The 15,998-nt window shown below is 34.9% G+C and overlaps 2 protein-coding genes across 2 annotated transcripts; both read left to right on the top strand.

Annotated features, from left to right (window-relative positions):
• Nucleotides 1–328: 328 nt before the first annotated feature.
• LOC106159998 (uncharacterized) lies at nucleotides 329–5,214 on the top strand. The gene is made up of 11 exons (XM_087010521.1): nucleotides 329–389; nucleotides 739–866; nucleotides 1,045–1,135; nucleotides 1,368–1,505; nucleotides 1,950–2,010; nucleotides 2,264–2,377; nucleotides 2,620–2,952; nucleotides 3,311–3,524; nucleotides 3,853–4,036; nucleotides 4,268–4,321; nucleotides 4,600–5,214. The coding sequence occupies exons 1-11, from the start codon at nucleotides 329–331 to the stop codon at nucleotides 4,941–4,943; spliced, it is 1,722 nt and encodes a 573-aa protein (XP_086866647.1). The 3' UTR covers nucleotides 4,944–5,214.
• A 4,943-nt stretch (nucleotides 5,215–10,157) lies between these two features.
• On the top strand, nucleotides 10,158–13,813 carry LOC106170315 (uncharacterized). Its single transcript, XM_013550153.2, has 4 exons — nucleotides 10,158–10,482; nucleotides 11,002–11,142; nucleotides 11,586–11,922; nucleotides 12,262–13,813. Exons 1-4 carry the CDS (start codon nucleotides 10,190–10,192, stop codon nucleotides 12,817–12,819), a joined length of 1,329 nt encoding a protein of 442 aa, XP_013405607.2. The 5' UTR covers nucleotides 10,158–10,189; the 3' UTR covers nucleotides 12,820–13,813.
• The last annotated feature ends 2,185 nt before the right edge of the window (nucleotides 13,814–15,998 follow it).

Raw genomic sequence — 15,998 nt, 5'->3', positions numbered from 1 at the left:
TATTAAAGCCCCAATCAGGCTGTACAGTGAGTCTTCAAGGTGAATGTTATTTATAACTATTATTGTTTTATCGATTTGGCTGTTTTAACATCACAACCGCACATCCCAGCACAATGGTCACGTGAGCTGATTGTGTCTGTGACGTCAATTAGCAACAGACATTTGTGAGATTTGGGCGGAAGTCAAAGTCAACTCCGTCCAAATTGTTTGAAATATCGATAATTTCTCGTTTATTCGCGTAATCGCGACTTCATTTTTAAATATACGTGTTTGTTGTACACGGCTTCATATTATTTGATACAGGGAGAACATATAAAAAATTGCCAGTATGAAGAACTTGAAGATCAAAGTTTTGTTGATGTTGCTACTCATGCAACCTCTCCATGGAGGTAAGTATATCATCAAACTATAGGCTTATGTAACTCTTTTGCACCTTTTTTGTTTACAAAGCAGGCGATATACATTAAAACAACTCACGGGGAACCAATGTTTTTTCACCATTCATTTAGCACAAATTGTGATGTTTTTTTTTTTTTTAATTTGGTTTGTCAAAGTTCCATGCATTCAGCATCTTACTTTGTGTTATTGTTTTGTATTGTTTGAGACTAATTCATTAGACCCTACTTTCTCTATTTTTTTATATTCATTTAAATGAATCGTGCTTCCTATACTTCTCTTTGCCCTTGGTTGCTTCCTTGCTTTCCATTTTTAAGCTACATCCTTTCTTTTCTTTGCTAGCTTTTGCCTTGAAAAAAGCTCCACAAAAGTTCATGCTGTACCAGAATCTCACATTTGCATTCATCTTTGCGTTTTTGGGCATTATGTTACTCAGCACGAGTTATATCATTTGGTTCAATTGGAAGAAGGTACTGAGAGTGAAACAAAATTTTGTGTTGCACTTACATTTTAAATTTAGTCTGCATGAAAGTATAAAAACAGTTTCTGCTGTAATCAGTTTCAAAACATTATTGTTTTATTTTTACATTTCTTTCCTTTCCTTTCTTTTCCTTTGCCTTATAATTATAGTGGTCATTATCATTTCAGAGAAAGCAAAGTGGTATCATAGTTGTTCCCAAATATTCTGGTGAACATCACTATAGAAACATGGTAGCAGTTCAAAATGGGCTGAAAAGAGGTAAAAGTGATGCTAAGATCTTTCAAGTTATTGATTCTGATCCTTGTTGAAAAGCTTAAACTAGTTATTATTGTGTGAATAATAATAATATATTTTAATATATTTTAATACTGAAATGACAAAAATATAAATAGAGATATAGGCCAATGAAGAGTCTTACAGTTGTATATAATTGTTGAAGTTGTTATTTAACTGAATTTATTCCAAACTATAGAAATATGTTGTTTTGTAGCAGTAAAGACACCCAAAGTCAGATTGCAGTTGATAGGAGACCAGGGGATATCTCCTGAATATAATCTGAATGAACATGGGAGGAAGCACAATTTCCTTGGGGTAGGACAGAAGAAATGGTTTCTTTTGTATACAAAAGGTGAGTATCTTGAATATTTTGGCGCACATATAAATTTCTTTTCTTGCAAATATTGATTCAACAGTATTATTAGCAGCTAACTGCCATTTACTTTATTACATTCAATATTCAGCATGTACAGTCTTAAATGGAACATCAGGTCACAGTTTGCTGTTCATCTCAGTCAGTGGCTATATTATATATGATTACTATTACTTAAAGTATCATGTTAACTCAGTTATGTTGACTTTTTATCATAAAGTTAAGTGCAGAGCATGTTCAGAGAGAGTTAGTGCAAGAATTATTGGTGATTTGTAAAACAGGGTTCTTATGGTATTGTTATGCATTAACTAAATTTATTTTTAGAAATAAACTACAACTCTGTTATATTTGATGCATGTTGTACTCTAAAACAACACACTAACATTTAATCATTATAGTGAATCTTTTTTATTTTAAACTCAGAGTCCCTGGGAAAACTGAAGAAGGTTGTGGTGTACATCAGTGATAGACCAGGAGCTCAATGGTAATTTTAAAAATACAAACTGGAACATCACAAACATATTTACACTATTGGACCTGTATAAAGAAAGTTTTGCAAATCAAATGAAGATTATTTTTGTCATTGTTCTGAAATATGTTTTGTGTCATGAATACCTTGGATGCATCTGTAGTTTAAGTTATATTCATATTGTTATGTTATTTATAGTAGATATTTTTACATATTTTGTATAAAGAAATTTGAGTGAATTTTTATTATTATTTTTCTTTCATTGAAGGAATGTGCTGGATATAACAGTATATGATACAGTATCTGGCTGTGAATCCCACTTCAGCAGCAATGGATGCCTCACAGTGGGATACACCACTTTGGAGTCTTGTAAGAACTCCAGGTAAGTTGGAGACTTTCTCACAATTGATAAATAAGCATATGATGTACTTTGAAATGTCTGCTTTTACAAGTTATCAACAAATAAAATATGAAAGATAATAATAATAATGATACATATTCTGATTTTTTAATGTAGTATTCAGTTTTTCTTCAACATGGAATGTACTCGTAGTAATTTTCATGTAAAATGTCCGTACTTTGATATTTGATATAAATTTTTTAATTTATTAAAATATTTTTCAGGTTTGGACTGCAAACTTGCCTTCTGTATTTGTGGTCCTGTCATGGATGGACACGCTGTTCCAGCTTGAAGCTGGCCCCTGTCCTTCTGTGGTTTAACAGCACCTTAAACTACATGTTTGCAAACATGCTGCTTATCAGTACCCTTCTCAGTGCTGTTGGTGTCATTCAGCTTGATAGAGGTATCTTCCTCTCCAGCCTCCTTGTCAATATAGGAACATTCCTTGTGAATAGCATATATGATGTAGCAATGTACAGTATCAGGTGCTATGACAGAGAGGACACTGGTGACACTGTGCTGCAGAACCTGGAAGATGAGCCCCAGTATGATGACATGTAAGGAAGCAGTTTATTTTGTGTGTTCATTTTAAGACTCCTCATTTCACAGTTATTTTGGACTAAAGTTAAATTTGTCTTTAACTTTAGGAGTTGACCACAGATCTTGCTCACAGCCATGACTGATTCTGACAACTTGTATTGGGCTGGACACTTGTTTCATTTTGTAGACTATTAATAGTATTGAAATGATTTCACATTTTTTTGCTAATGTGACACATGTTCTGAGTGTGTAAATGGAGTTAGTAATTATAGTCAGAGTGTTATTTTACCAATAATACTAATTTTTCACTATATTTCTTGATTTAAGAAAGATTTATATATATATATATATATATATTTTTTTTTTTTTTTGCAGTTGCACAATCAGTGATGGGTTCCAACAAGTTGTGCATGGAAGTGTGGAGACCATGATGAAACAGGTGGCTTATGACTTTGAGAAGGACTATGATTTGGCACGTGCAACTGTTGAACACCAGGCTATGGCACAGATTGAAGAAATGGTTGTCAAGGAAAATTTGGTTGTCAAGGAAGATATGGTTGCCATGGGAGATGTGGACAACAAGAAAGGGGTATTTATTACTTTTTTTCTATTTTTAGTTTGTGCATGCATGTATGTGCCTGTACAGATATCATGGATTGCCTTTGAGACATACATGTATTGCCTTCTTGTAATTAAAAACAGACACTTGTATCATTTCTGTAATGTTTGACAATATATTTGGCTTGACTTATAAGCACATATGTATATACCAGAACATAAAAAGACATTATACTCATATTGAGGTATTATAGTGCAACATCAAACCACCACCAGAACAAATGTCCCCATCTGTGGAATATTTTGACTATATTAACCAGTCAGCAGAATCAATTATTGGATGATTTTCAATATTTCAGAAAACACCCAGCTACACATATGCTCCTCCTCCTAACAACCCTAGGCTAAACTCAAATATGCAAAAGGAGATGCAGGCAGAAATCCCAAAATCCCATGCTGGGAAGATTTCCAGCTACAGAAATGCAGATGTTTCATCTTTTTACAGTCTCATTGCTCACTTCAACCCAAGTTTTCTCATCCCAGGTAATCATATATATATATATATATATATATAATAGTATGTCATTATATTATGCTGTAGACATGTCTATATGATGATGTTTTTTAATCCTTTTTGATAGCGTAGAAAAGATGTAACATCCTAAAATTTTGATTTACTGTTTCCTAATTAATGTTCAACAGTAGCAATATATGGCTCAAACAAATAACTTTTTATATTTCCCTTTACATTTCCTTTGTTTAATGCAATTTTAGACAACAGCAAGAGGAAAGACAATGCACATGATGTAGCAGTTAATATTTGGGAAGGTAATTGTCCATTTTGGTATCATCAATGTCTGTCATTTCAGTAAATTATTTTTAAAAAGAATGAATATATATAAAAAAAGGATAATGCATTTTCATATTATCCTGCTTCAGCTTACATTTTGAAGATATTTAGAGCATTGATTTCAAGCTTCGTTGCCCTTATCATAATTAAAACAGTGATTATGGTGTTAAGCAGAGGTAATATTAGCCTTCTTCAGTTTGTAGTTAAACTTCCACATACTTTTGGAAATAATTCATTTCTACACAATCTGTTCCAGAACCATCAGATGAGGTGCCATACACTGAGCTGAAGTCACTGGAGATGATGGTCAACAGAAAACACGACGGAAAGTTGCCCCACTTTTTGATCTATCCAGCATTCATTTTGCTGGGCATCTCTATGGCTATGGCAGTATATCTCAGCATTGTGTATGGCAGAGAGCTGAGTGACAGTGCTGTGTACAACTGGGCTGCTCTGGTAGGAGTGGCACTGGTGGAGGACTTGTTTGTGTTCCAGACACTGAAGGCAGTTTGTGTGTATCTTCACTGCATACTTTTCTCAGCAAATGAGGCTAGAGAGGATGCTCACAGGCAGGAGAAGACACAGCTTGTTAAGTTTTAAAAAACTCAGTGCTCTGTTGCCAGTGGAACCTTTTACTAAGTGATATAATTCCAGAAATAGTGCAAGAACTTTTATCAAACAGACTCATGGAGGTCTCATATCCCCATTGCAGAACTATGCCATGTTTATGATTTAAAGAAAAATATTAAAAATCATGAAAATATTTTGTATTGAACTTTGTCCTTTTAAATTTTTTATGGATTAGAAGTGTTTTTATAGACAAACATACTGCCTTACTATTTAATACATTGCAACAGCGCAAATAATGTGATCAGAATCTCCTTTTTTTATTAATAAATACTGCCATTTATGATCTCATTCACTTTCAAATAGACATTTTTTAAAAATAACTTCAATGATTTGTGATAATAAAATCTGCCTTGTGAGTATTTTCTGAATTTTCTTTTTCTTTTACTGACCCTCATGTTTTTAGATATTAGAATACAAGTTTGCAAAAGAAGACAAAAGTTTCATGGATAATCATGACAAATTATGCTTGTTTAAGTTTATTTCGAATTTGAATAAAACCAATCTTTCGTTTTAAAAAAGTAGTCAAGCTATGGAAATCCTATGAAAAACCCAGTTGGTTGAACAATTTAATAAACAGACTGAAATATATTCTATACTTTATACCTGATTATGTTATATCAACCATCAACATAAACATTCATTCAAAAAATAAATAAATAAATAAATAAATAAAGTCCTATCCTAACACCTCTTCATCAGACTTTTTATTTCATACAGTATAATCAAAATCTATTCCCATCTGTTGCTCTCTGTAAGGTATCTGCATTTTTTTATTACAACAATACAATTTCTAGTCTTTTACAGTTCTTTATTGCATTTCAATTAGAAAAAATTATGTCATAAACATGTTTAGATCAGTGACCAAGATCACTGTTCACATTAACTGGAAATCAAAAGTTGTATTTTCATCTGACTTTAGTAACAATTATGTACGGCATTTTCCTTTCTCAGTGGTAACTCATATAAACATATTTTTGAAATGGCATGTATAATTTACAAAATCCATTTTCAATGGAGTAAGTACTGGTAAAGAACATATAAAAGATCTGACATGAAGCTCCTTCAACTATCTGTACTGTCTGGATACCTTTTTTTTTTTTACCTTTCATGGCACTAGCTATTATCAAAAAAGGAAAGAAACACGATACTCTAATTACTCTAATATGGATGATTTAAATGAAACAAAAAAACAAACCATAGATATCCTATAGGGGGGGGGGGGGGGCTCCTGAAATTAGAATTTTGATTAGCTCAATCATAGTTCTAAACCCTACCAAATGGCACTGTTCGCCCTCTAAAATACCAAATTTTTTCAGGGCCCTTCAGCGGGCCCCTAAACCCACGCCAAAGAGGGTGGGGGAGGGTCAACTTCCCACCTTCAAATAATCCTGGATCTGCCCCTGCGTCCCATGTACTAACCCCAACTAACTCCGACTAACTTATGATATGATATGATTACAGCGGTGACTTAGAATTAACATAATGTTTTTTTTTACATTCAGCTATCGATGTGAAACTCTTTTTTCCTTCCCTTCTTCCAAAAGAGAGCTTTACAGGAAAATACAATTCTGACATTTCACGGGTATTACATATAGATCTATACTTTTTGCGATGTTTATAGAAAAAAAACTCAAAGTTTATTCCATTTTTCAACTTTTCTTGTTTTATTTTAAATTTAGAAATATGTGGCACAAGTCAAGGTGGTATTCAGTTCGAGTGAAATTTATTTGCGCATCACGAACATAATTCAGAAGCGCGTTATTTGATGATTATCAGTATATAGGCCTACATGTACGATTACAAGTTGTCTTAAAATATTCCTGTGAACCTCTACGAAGAGGAACTATAGTGGCCAACAAAACTTTTATCTCTGAAATGTTCTTACTTCTGAATATTTTGATTGTTATGGATTTTTTTCACTCGGCTTTCTCCTTAATATTCGCTTTAAAAAAAAAAGAAAAAAGCAAGAGAGAGAGAGAGAGAGAGAAAAAAAATCCTAATTGAATTCACCCTTCTCGAACACAAATAAATAGAAATGCATTCAAAATGGAAACATTAGACACGCAATTTTTTTAACCTATACATCGTAAATATAACCAATATCGCGTGCGATTTTGACCCAAAAGCCGTGACTACTGCAGCGCATCTCTGAGGCGGGTGCACTAATTATTCTTCGCTCGTGAAATGATTGTGTTATTGCAGAAAATTTCTTTTTCGCCAGACGACAACTGAAAAATTTGGTAAGATTTTTTTTTATCACCATTAAGATTATCAAAGTCATCAAGATCATCACCATTACAAATCTCTGATGTGAACATCACTTCCGGCCAGTCATATATTACTTCAGGGGACCTAATTTGCATATAAGAGAAAAAATGCATTTTTTTCTGATTTTGACCTATCTCCAATTTTTTCATTGTTTTCAAAAAGTAATTTTACCCTTTTGCTCACAAATCGGAACGCTTTTGAACCACACGCATAGTTTGTAAATTATATAATTAGAAATAACTTTTATATCACAGACATGTGTTACGTTTTCACCCCACAGCCATAAAACTCGTTGATAGCTGCATGGGTATAAAAGTAGGTCAATTGCCTGTATAAAATTGCCATACGATTATTGATTTTTTTTTTAGTGTGGACCGTTTTAGGGGGAGACAGAAGGGAAAAATGTATCAAGATGCCAGAAAAATATTTTGGTATCATAGAGTTACTGAAAGGTAGAGTATATTGCCTATTTAAAAGAAAAGAGTAAAACTAGCCCACAACTCAAGCTTCACCATGTAAAACTTTGTAGATGCCACGGTCCTTCTCTATTTCATGTGACTCTCCCTAAAAATTTTCAGACCGCATTAACTGTTCAGCTCCCGGGAAGCGAGAATCATCCAGCGTGGTGGCAGACGCTGAGCTCTGCAGACGACGCATTGCATTCACAAAAGGGGGTAAAGGTTTTTAAGGAAATATTGTATTTTATTACATCTGACGAATTATAAAGGAAAGAAAATCGGCTTATCTGCATTTATATTTACTAAGTGGAATGAAGGACACTAATATTTCTTCTCAAAATTGTAAAAAAAAAAAAAAAAAAAAAAAAAAAGGAAAAGAAAGCAAAAGGAGATGACCGAACTCCCCTAAGAACCTTTTACGTGGCATATCCTATCCGTGAACTTTTGATCTACTTTCACATAGTTTTCACACTCTTACACACGCTGAGTTTGTATAGTATCAATAGAAAGGGGGCGTATTGGTGGTGGTGGGGGTGGGGTGGGGGGGGCTGGGTTAATCCTAATGTGACAGTTCTTTTTTCAAGAAAATACATTTCATTGTTGATAGTGCTATATCATATTTTGGGTTCATGCCCACAGCTACATCATTCGACCGAAGTCTGTGGTATTATATACCGGTACGTTGTATTTTATACAATAAAACATTTTTTGGATAAAAGACCTGATTTGAGAGCGTTGGCAACGGGGAAAAGGCATTTGATTTAATTGCCCCCCCATTATTGCGCCCCTCTCTCTCTCTCTCTCTCTCTCTCTCTCTCTCTCTCTCTCTCTGTGTGTTTAGTGTATGTGTAGGGGAGGGTGTATGTCGTTTTCACGCAGTCCTTCCATGCATTGACAAGGTAGCGATATTGTTTTAAAATAAATTGTAATGTAATGCATAAGTCAAAATCATGAGTTTGATTTTCTATATTCAATTTCATTTGCTTGAAGCTGTATTTGTTGTTCAGATTCCATTTTTAATTTAAAAATTATTCTGCCTTCGTTCTTTTCATTATTTTTTCTTGTATATGATTTTTAGGTAACAATTGCTTTGTTATAGATAGAGTCATCCAGATTTGTTCACGATTCTCTAAATTAGTGACAATACCGCTAACAAAAATGCCTTAATAAAACCCGTCCTCTAGCGCGATGTTTCCTACGTAAGGACTCCTATTTACGGTTTTGATATGCACTGTTTGAATTTCGCGTTTCGGACTGCGACGGAAGTATGATGGTGATGAAGACGAACGTGCCGAGATGTCACGTAAATGCGAAATGCTAATAGATAAAGGAGTCTCCAGATTTAATTTCAGTTTATTTTCCATGAAAGTTGTTTGGTATCTTATTGATTCATGTGCCGATATAAAAAACTAAAACACTGGCCATTAAAATATTTATGAATTAAGCCTAAAAATGGAATTAATATTTAATCCTGTAGAGAAAAAAACTACTTAAAACCGTTTACTGTCCTTTAAAGTCAACAGTCTACTATTACTGGGTAAGAATTTAAAAAGAGCTTACTGGATGGGTGGGATCTCCATAATTCGTTTTGTTGTTTTTTCCATTGTCTTTGATGATACCATCCAGTTGGGGGAGATCTCTTCTAATTATTTTACTTGCAGTGTTAATGACGTTGCCTTGGGGTGTTTTCCTCGTTCCTCCACTGTAGCCAACAGATGAATAAAACGTTAAATACTCTCAATATTACACGTATAAAAATCAATTAAAACAAGTTAATCGGGCTCATTATCTGTAAAAGTTGCCAGTGATCTAGAAAGCCGTTTTTGTCTATTAAAGCAAGTTTAGTTTTCATGTTAATTCCTAGGAGTTTGAACTATATATCTACTGTATTTAAACATGAACATACTGGAATATAAAACCGAAAGTGAAGTTATCAGTAATTGCACCGTATGGTAGGGTAGGCCTACTATGTGTGAGTATGACCGCATTCACAACGGCCGCATTCTCAACGAATTGAGCCAGGCTTTACAAATCCTGAGAACTAAAAATGGCGGACGTACATGAAAGAAAAACCGCCTAATCTTTTAATAGTCTCTCCGCCTCTCACACACCTCCCCACACGTCGTCCCTGAGGAGTAAGCCTACAGTAATTAAATCTCGGCTCCGAACATATCCGTGAATATCTCTGGTGATATTATCTCCGTAGATAGTCGATTCATTCTTAGGATTTGTAAAGCCTGGCTCAATTCGTTGAGAATGCAGTCAACGAGTTGAGCCATAGCTCTACAAATCCACGAACTAAATATGGCGGACGTACATGAAAGAAAAACCGCCTAATCTTTTAATAGTCTCTCCACCTTTGACACGAATCCCCACGCGTCGTCCCAGCGGGGGTACAGTCATTAAATCTCGGCTCTATTCGCCATGCGGAAGCTACCTGAGAAATATTAAGTGCGCATGCTCATCAAACAAACTCGAGGTGAAGAAAGCATGGCGGCTGGAGGTGATCGAAGGAAAAAAGCTCTTCTGTTCTATTATCTTTCAAAACAGAGACGAAAAAGGAATGAATTGGCCCGTAGAGTAGCAATGAATCGGCTATCTACGGAGATAATGTCACCAGAGATATTCACGGAGATGTTCACGAAGATACCCAGCCCCAGTAGATGGAGGAGGAGGATGGCAGAATTTTTGCGTATACAGTCTCGTCAGAGGGCGCAGTTCGTTCTTATGCTGATGTTTGCCTTGTTCCCCACGCTTGATCGAACTGTTTGGATGAAAGAAAAGTAGGTGACATGCGTCATTTGATTTGTTTTGGTGAGCGAATAAAATTTGCTTCAAAAACTAGAATAAAAAAAGTGAAACCAAACGTCTGAGTCTCGATTCCATAATTCGCCCATTACATGCTCGACCCAGAATACTGTAGCCTGTGTGATATCGCTATTCGCAAAACGCGATGCTTTTCGAGGTACGGGACCCAGATTTTTAATTAACTAGAATCGGTGTATTTTAAATAACTGCTACTGTCCACTGTATCTTAGCACAGGTACATTTAAATCACTTCATGCCAATACCCCTGGTGGATCACTTTCCAGACTTTAGATTTTCATACTTTTCACATTTATTATTTTTTGCACATTATTATCGCATTTAGTATTTACTTTTGTCTTATTTTGCACAGTTAAAATATTTTTATAGGTAATTAAAATTTCTTTACCTCGATGAAGGAACGTCTAAAGGTGTTGTCTGTATCGTAAAAACTGGGTTTGTTTTTCTTGACATAAAATTCAAAATTTACATTTTAGATCAAGCCACTGGTGGGAACATATTGTGAATCGGACTTTTACGGATGGAGATTGGATGGAAAATTTTTGTATGAAAAGAACAACATTCCAGTATCTTTGCCATGAACTTAGACCTTTTCTGGAGAAAAACTCCCACAGAAAGTAAGTGGCAGCACATTCTTGTGGGATAATATAAAGAGGAGGAATGCATTTACTGTATATGATTGCTCATGTTTGCAAAAAAAAAAAAAAATTACTGTGGTGTCTTCTTGTTGATCTAAATGCTAATGACAAATAGCATGCAATTATACAGTCATGTTACGTTATTGTTGTATGAAAAACATATGACCGATTTTGCATTTGTGCAAAATAAAGTTCCAAATTTTTTGTTTACAAAATTTTGCAATTCCCAAGTTGGAGATTATTCATAAAAATGTCTGTAGCATTTAACAGTAATACAACTAATGTGGGAAAATATTATGGATAATTGCTGTCGTTATTGAAAATTGTAAGGCTAAGTATTTTTATATTCATAACCAAGACTGTGGAATTGCCATTATGTATTAATATTTTGCAATAACAGCTCAAATTTATGCTTTTTGTAGGTGTTATTCAGTAGAACTCAGGGTTGCAGTGACTCTGTGGATATGTGGCTCTGGTATGGAATACAGAAGCATTGCGCATTTGTTTGGAATTGGAATGTCTTCAGCCTGCACCATTTTCCAAGAAACTGTGCAGGCCATAGCCACCCATCTTTCTCCTAAATTCATTCAGATGCCCAGTGGGAGAAGACTACAAAATATTGTGGAGGGATTTGAGGCCAAATGGGGTGTTCCACAATGTGCAGGGGCTATTGATGGAACACACGTGCCCATTATTGCTCCAAGCCAAAACAAGACTGATTACTACAACCAGAAATGTTTTTATTCCATTGTTAGTCAGGTAAAGGAGAATAAATATACAGCGTGCATGATTCTCTCTAGGATCCTTGGTTCTTTAATAGCCAAAAGGTGTCCAATAAGTACAGTTAACCTATTCCACTCCCACCCCTCTTACAAATACACATGAAAAATATCCTCATTACTTTACAACACTTTTTGGTGGTGCTAAGTTGTGTTATTAGAACTTCATAGTCTTGGAGTGTGTTCAAATGTTGGGAGGTTGAGTTCAGCTCTAATTTATATGTGGCTTTTTTTTTCACTAGATTTTAGAAGCAGCATTTATTATTATATTATTTTAGTTTTGTCACATTTTGTATATTTTTTCAACTTTCCGTTACAGGTGATATGTGATCATGAACTAAGAGTCTTGCATGTGGTATCAGGCTGGCCAGGACAAGTGCAAGATGCACAAGTATTAGCACAGTCAAGCATCTTTCAAAAGGCAGAAAGTGGGACTTTATTCCCCCCGTCAAGTCGACTGATAAATGGAGTAGAAGTGCCCATTTTGATTATAGGTGACCCTGCCTATCCCCTCAAACCTTGGCTGTTAAAAGCATTTTCAGACTTTGATGTACTTACTCAAGCTCAAAAGAACTTCAACTATTGCCACACTCGAGGAAGAATGTGCATTGAGGGATGTTTGGGTAGATGTAAAGGGAAATGGCAGATACTTCAACACAGGCTAGATTTTGAAACTGAATTTGTGCCAGTGCTCATCCTGGCATGCTTAACACTGCATAATGTTGTCATGGTTCACAATGAAGGCTTTGACCAGGAGTGGATGGACTTGGTGGAGGAAGATCGAAATCATAACGGATACCAACCAGGACATGACATGAGACAGTACGATGCCAAAGCCATAAGGGAAGCATATGTTCAGTATTTTAACAACAGATAATAAGGTGTCTACTTTTGTCCTTCAGTTTTTAGTCTTTAAAAATGTTGAACCATTAAGTATTTTACCTAGTTTCTGCTTTTACAAACACTATTATTGAGTAATTCTTATTCCGGAGAATTAAAGAAATGTACATTACGGTACATTATATAGTTTAAATGCAAATGAGGTCTTATAAATACAGTTAACGAAAAAAAAGAAATGCATCTAAATCTGTTAAGAGTTTTAATATTCCTTTTGGGTTGCTTTGTGTAGCATTTTTGATACCAAAAACCCAGGTATTTGTTTGCATTTCACTGGTATTTAACAGGGACTGGATGGCATTGTATCTTTGAAATTAATGTAGAGTTTTGGAGAGTTTGGATGTGAATTACTGAAGAACAAATAGAAAATTTGGATTACATGCACATGAAATTGTAAAACTATTATTTGAAGGTAGATACAGCGCTCTTCTAGTTAACTGAATACATATTAATGCTGCCATCACTTACTGAATATCACATATAATTAATTAAAATTGGCCAGAAAGGGGGCATTATGAGATGCAATAATATATAACCTTCAATAGGCCATCAGTGGAACATAATCTTTATGTATGAAGGTGCAATGACACATGAACACTGTTAAGAATAAACAAACTTGCCAAGTATCATTTTAAACTTGGAAAAAGCACAAACTGTGTTGGTACAACGTAAGGAGTGTGTGTGCACACATGCACAATCACATTCCATCAGTGTAATAAATAGATTCCTATTATATTGACCCTGCTGTCTTACCTCTCTCCTTCACGTCCTCTGTCACAGTTTTTGTGTCTTTGGCATCAACTAAAGAAAAAAATGGAAACCATACTTGTTCACAATAAGGATATCAAATATCCAAAGATATATCTGGGTATGTTTTTGAGAAATGTGTGTGAGAAGTGATTTGTATTGTAATGATTATTGTAAGCTTACGGCAGCTGTGGACGCGTCTACCAATAAAAGTCCAGTAAAGGGCATTTTATGTTTTTGTTGTTTTTTTCCACCAAGTGAAATAAGATGTAATTTATTCAGCCAATAAGAATATCAAAATATAAATATCATAAATTGTTTTCATTTGAGAGGTCAAACTAAATAAAGAACTGGACATTATAATATTTACAAACTAGGCTAAAAAGAAGAATTAATATTAGATACTGCAGAGAGGCAAAAACTACTTAAAAAAACATTTACTGCCCTTGTGTGTCAAAAGTTTGCTACTGCTTGGTAACAATTAAAAAAAAAAAGAATTTGCTGAATGGGTGGGATCCCCATAATTTAATTGTCTTGTTGTTTTCTCCATTCTGTCTTCCAAGATATCATCCAGTTGGGGGAGATCTCTCGTTATTTTACTGGCAGCGTCAATAACATAGTTTTTTCGTATTCCTCCACTGTAACCACCATTTACTTTGGGTGATCCGTGAAGCACTTCTCGTGACTAGTAAATTTTTGAATTGATGATTTTATTTCCCATGAACTTTGATCACCCCTCCCCAATGGTATCCTCATTTAAGAAAAGAAAGAAAAACAAAATGCACAAAATTTATATTTTATTTTGAAATTAAGAGAATGACATTTTGAAGTTTTTTAAGTGGCTGCTACTGAGGCATTAAATGGTTCTGCACTGACGACTCTGAAAAATTAAAGATGAAAATATTGAAATATATAATATAATCTATCAGTTGTAAAAAGATGTTAACAGTAAGTCTACAACCACCAGCTCCTGGCTGCTATCATATAATTCCTGCTTTCATGTGCAGTTTTACCAGCTGTTAGACAAAGACCCCATTCCTACAGATTTTAGATCTATCTATCCCTGTGGGGAGTCTCACTGGATTACTGTCAGCTTAGCGGGCTTAAATGTCTGTCCCGCCTACTAAAAGCTGTAAGGGGGTAATTAACTACCGTGCGCGCTCGGCTGACTGCAATTTAGCATGAACCCCCAGGGAGTTAGGTCGTTCTATATGGATTGATCTAAATCTATGGGAATGCAGTCAAATTTTTCCTCTAAAAAACAAAGCTTACTTAGCTATGATACCATTAAAACAAAGAGACAAACAAAAAATCTTTTTGTAAATATATAATAAATCTATTCTATTAAAAGTACTTCTGAATTTTCCTTATTTCTAAATGTCTGAAGTGATGAGATTTATTTAATAAATAATTATCATAATAACAATAATAACCATTTATGTTCTTGGCCTGCGTCTGAAGCAAGACGTGAACAGATTTAATACCCTCCTCCATCTAGATTGGCGGTGGTCCTTTCGAGCTGAAATGTATAAGACAATATTACTCACTAAGGGACCGTTCACATGAAAAATCTATTTTCTAAAAATCTAAAAATCTATTGGCGGTATCTAGTGATCACGGTCTGTGCCCTGAATACCCCGCTGCGTAATTAACTAGCAGAGCGAGCGAATTACTTCCAAAGCTGTAATTAATTCTCAGCTGCACTCGGAGGAGATTCTTATACCTTGACGCATGTGCAGTAGGAAGTTAGAAAGTAAATGGCGGACGCAGTTGCTTTGAAAAATGTGTTTGTCGATTTTGTGCAACAACAAGCAGTAGCAAACTGTGTTGGCACAACATAAGGAGTGTGTGTGTTAGTGTGTGTGCACGTGCGTGTACATGCACAATCACATTCAATCAGCGTAATAAATTTTGACCCTACTATTCTATTGGTCCTACTGTCTTACCTCTCTCCTTCACGTCTGCTTTCACAGTTGTTGTGTCATTGATTCTGACTGAAGAAAGACAGGAAAACAAATTAAACATTTCATACCTGTGCACAACAAGAATTCAATACATTATTTAACATAGTAGAAGACCCATTCAAAGATATAGATCACTGAACAGTGAATTTGAACTAAGTGTTTTTGTGTCAGCTAGAGTCTCCCCCTAAAGTCCATCTGTGTGTTTACATTTTAAAATGTGGTAAATGAATTCCCATTAAATTGTTTTAAAGCAATAATAACTCTTCCTTTGAGATTCAAAATTCCGCATGAAAAACATTGTAAACAACGCATGAAAATATATTCTATTGTATTTTACCACTAAAACGGCCGTTATTGTAGTAAAACTAAAATCTGTGCTTGTCAATAGGGCTTTCGATGCCTTTTCTTCCCGGTCATCAAGGCATTCGTTGCTAATGACGTAATGGTG

This window comes from Lingula anatina, chromosome 4 (assembly GCF_051362555.1).
Source record: "Lingula anatina isolate TDL-2025a chromosome 4, LinAna3.0, whole genome shotgun sequence".
Taxonomy (NCBI): Eukaryota; Metazoa; Brachiopoda; class Lingulata; order Lingulida; family Lingulidae; genus Lingula; species Lingula anatina.
This window is presented reverse-complemented; position numbering and strand designations above follow the sequence as displayed.

Bases quoted from the DNA above. Each gene is read 5' to 3' on its own strand.
- LOC106159998 (XM_087010521.1), top strand. From the start codon at position 329: ATGAAGAACTTGAAGATCAAAGTTTTGTTGATGTTGCTACTCATGCAA. The intron at 2,011-2,263 runs GTAATTTTAAAA...CTTTCATTGAAG, and splicing joins GATAGACCAGGAGCTCAATG to GAATGTGCTGGATATAACAG. The intron at 2,953-3,310 runs GTAAGGAAGCAG...TTTTTTTTGCAG, and splicing joins GAGCCCCAGTATGATGACAT to TTGCACAATCAGTGATGGGT.
- LOC106170315 (XM_013550153.2), top strand. From the start codon at position 10,190: ATGGCGGCTGGAGGTGATCGAAGGAAAAAAGCTCTTCTGTTCTATTAT. The intron at 10,483-11,001 runs GTAGGTGACATG...TTTACATTTTAG, and splicing joins ACTGTTTGGATGAAAGAAAA to ATCAAGCCACTGGTGGGAAC. The intron at 11,923-12,261 runs GTAAAGGAGAAT...TTTCCGTTACAG, and splicing joins TTTATTCCATTGTTAGTCAG to GTGATATGTGATCATGAACT.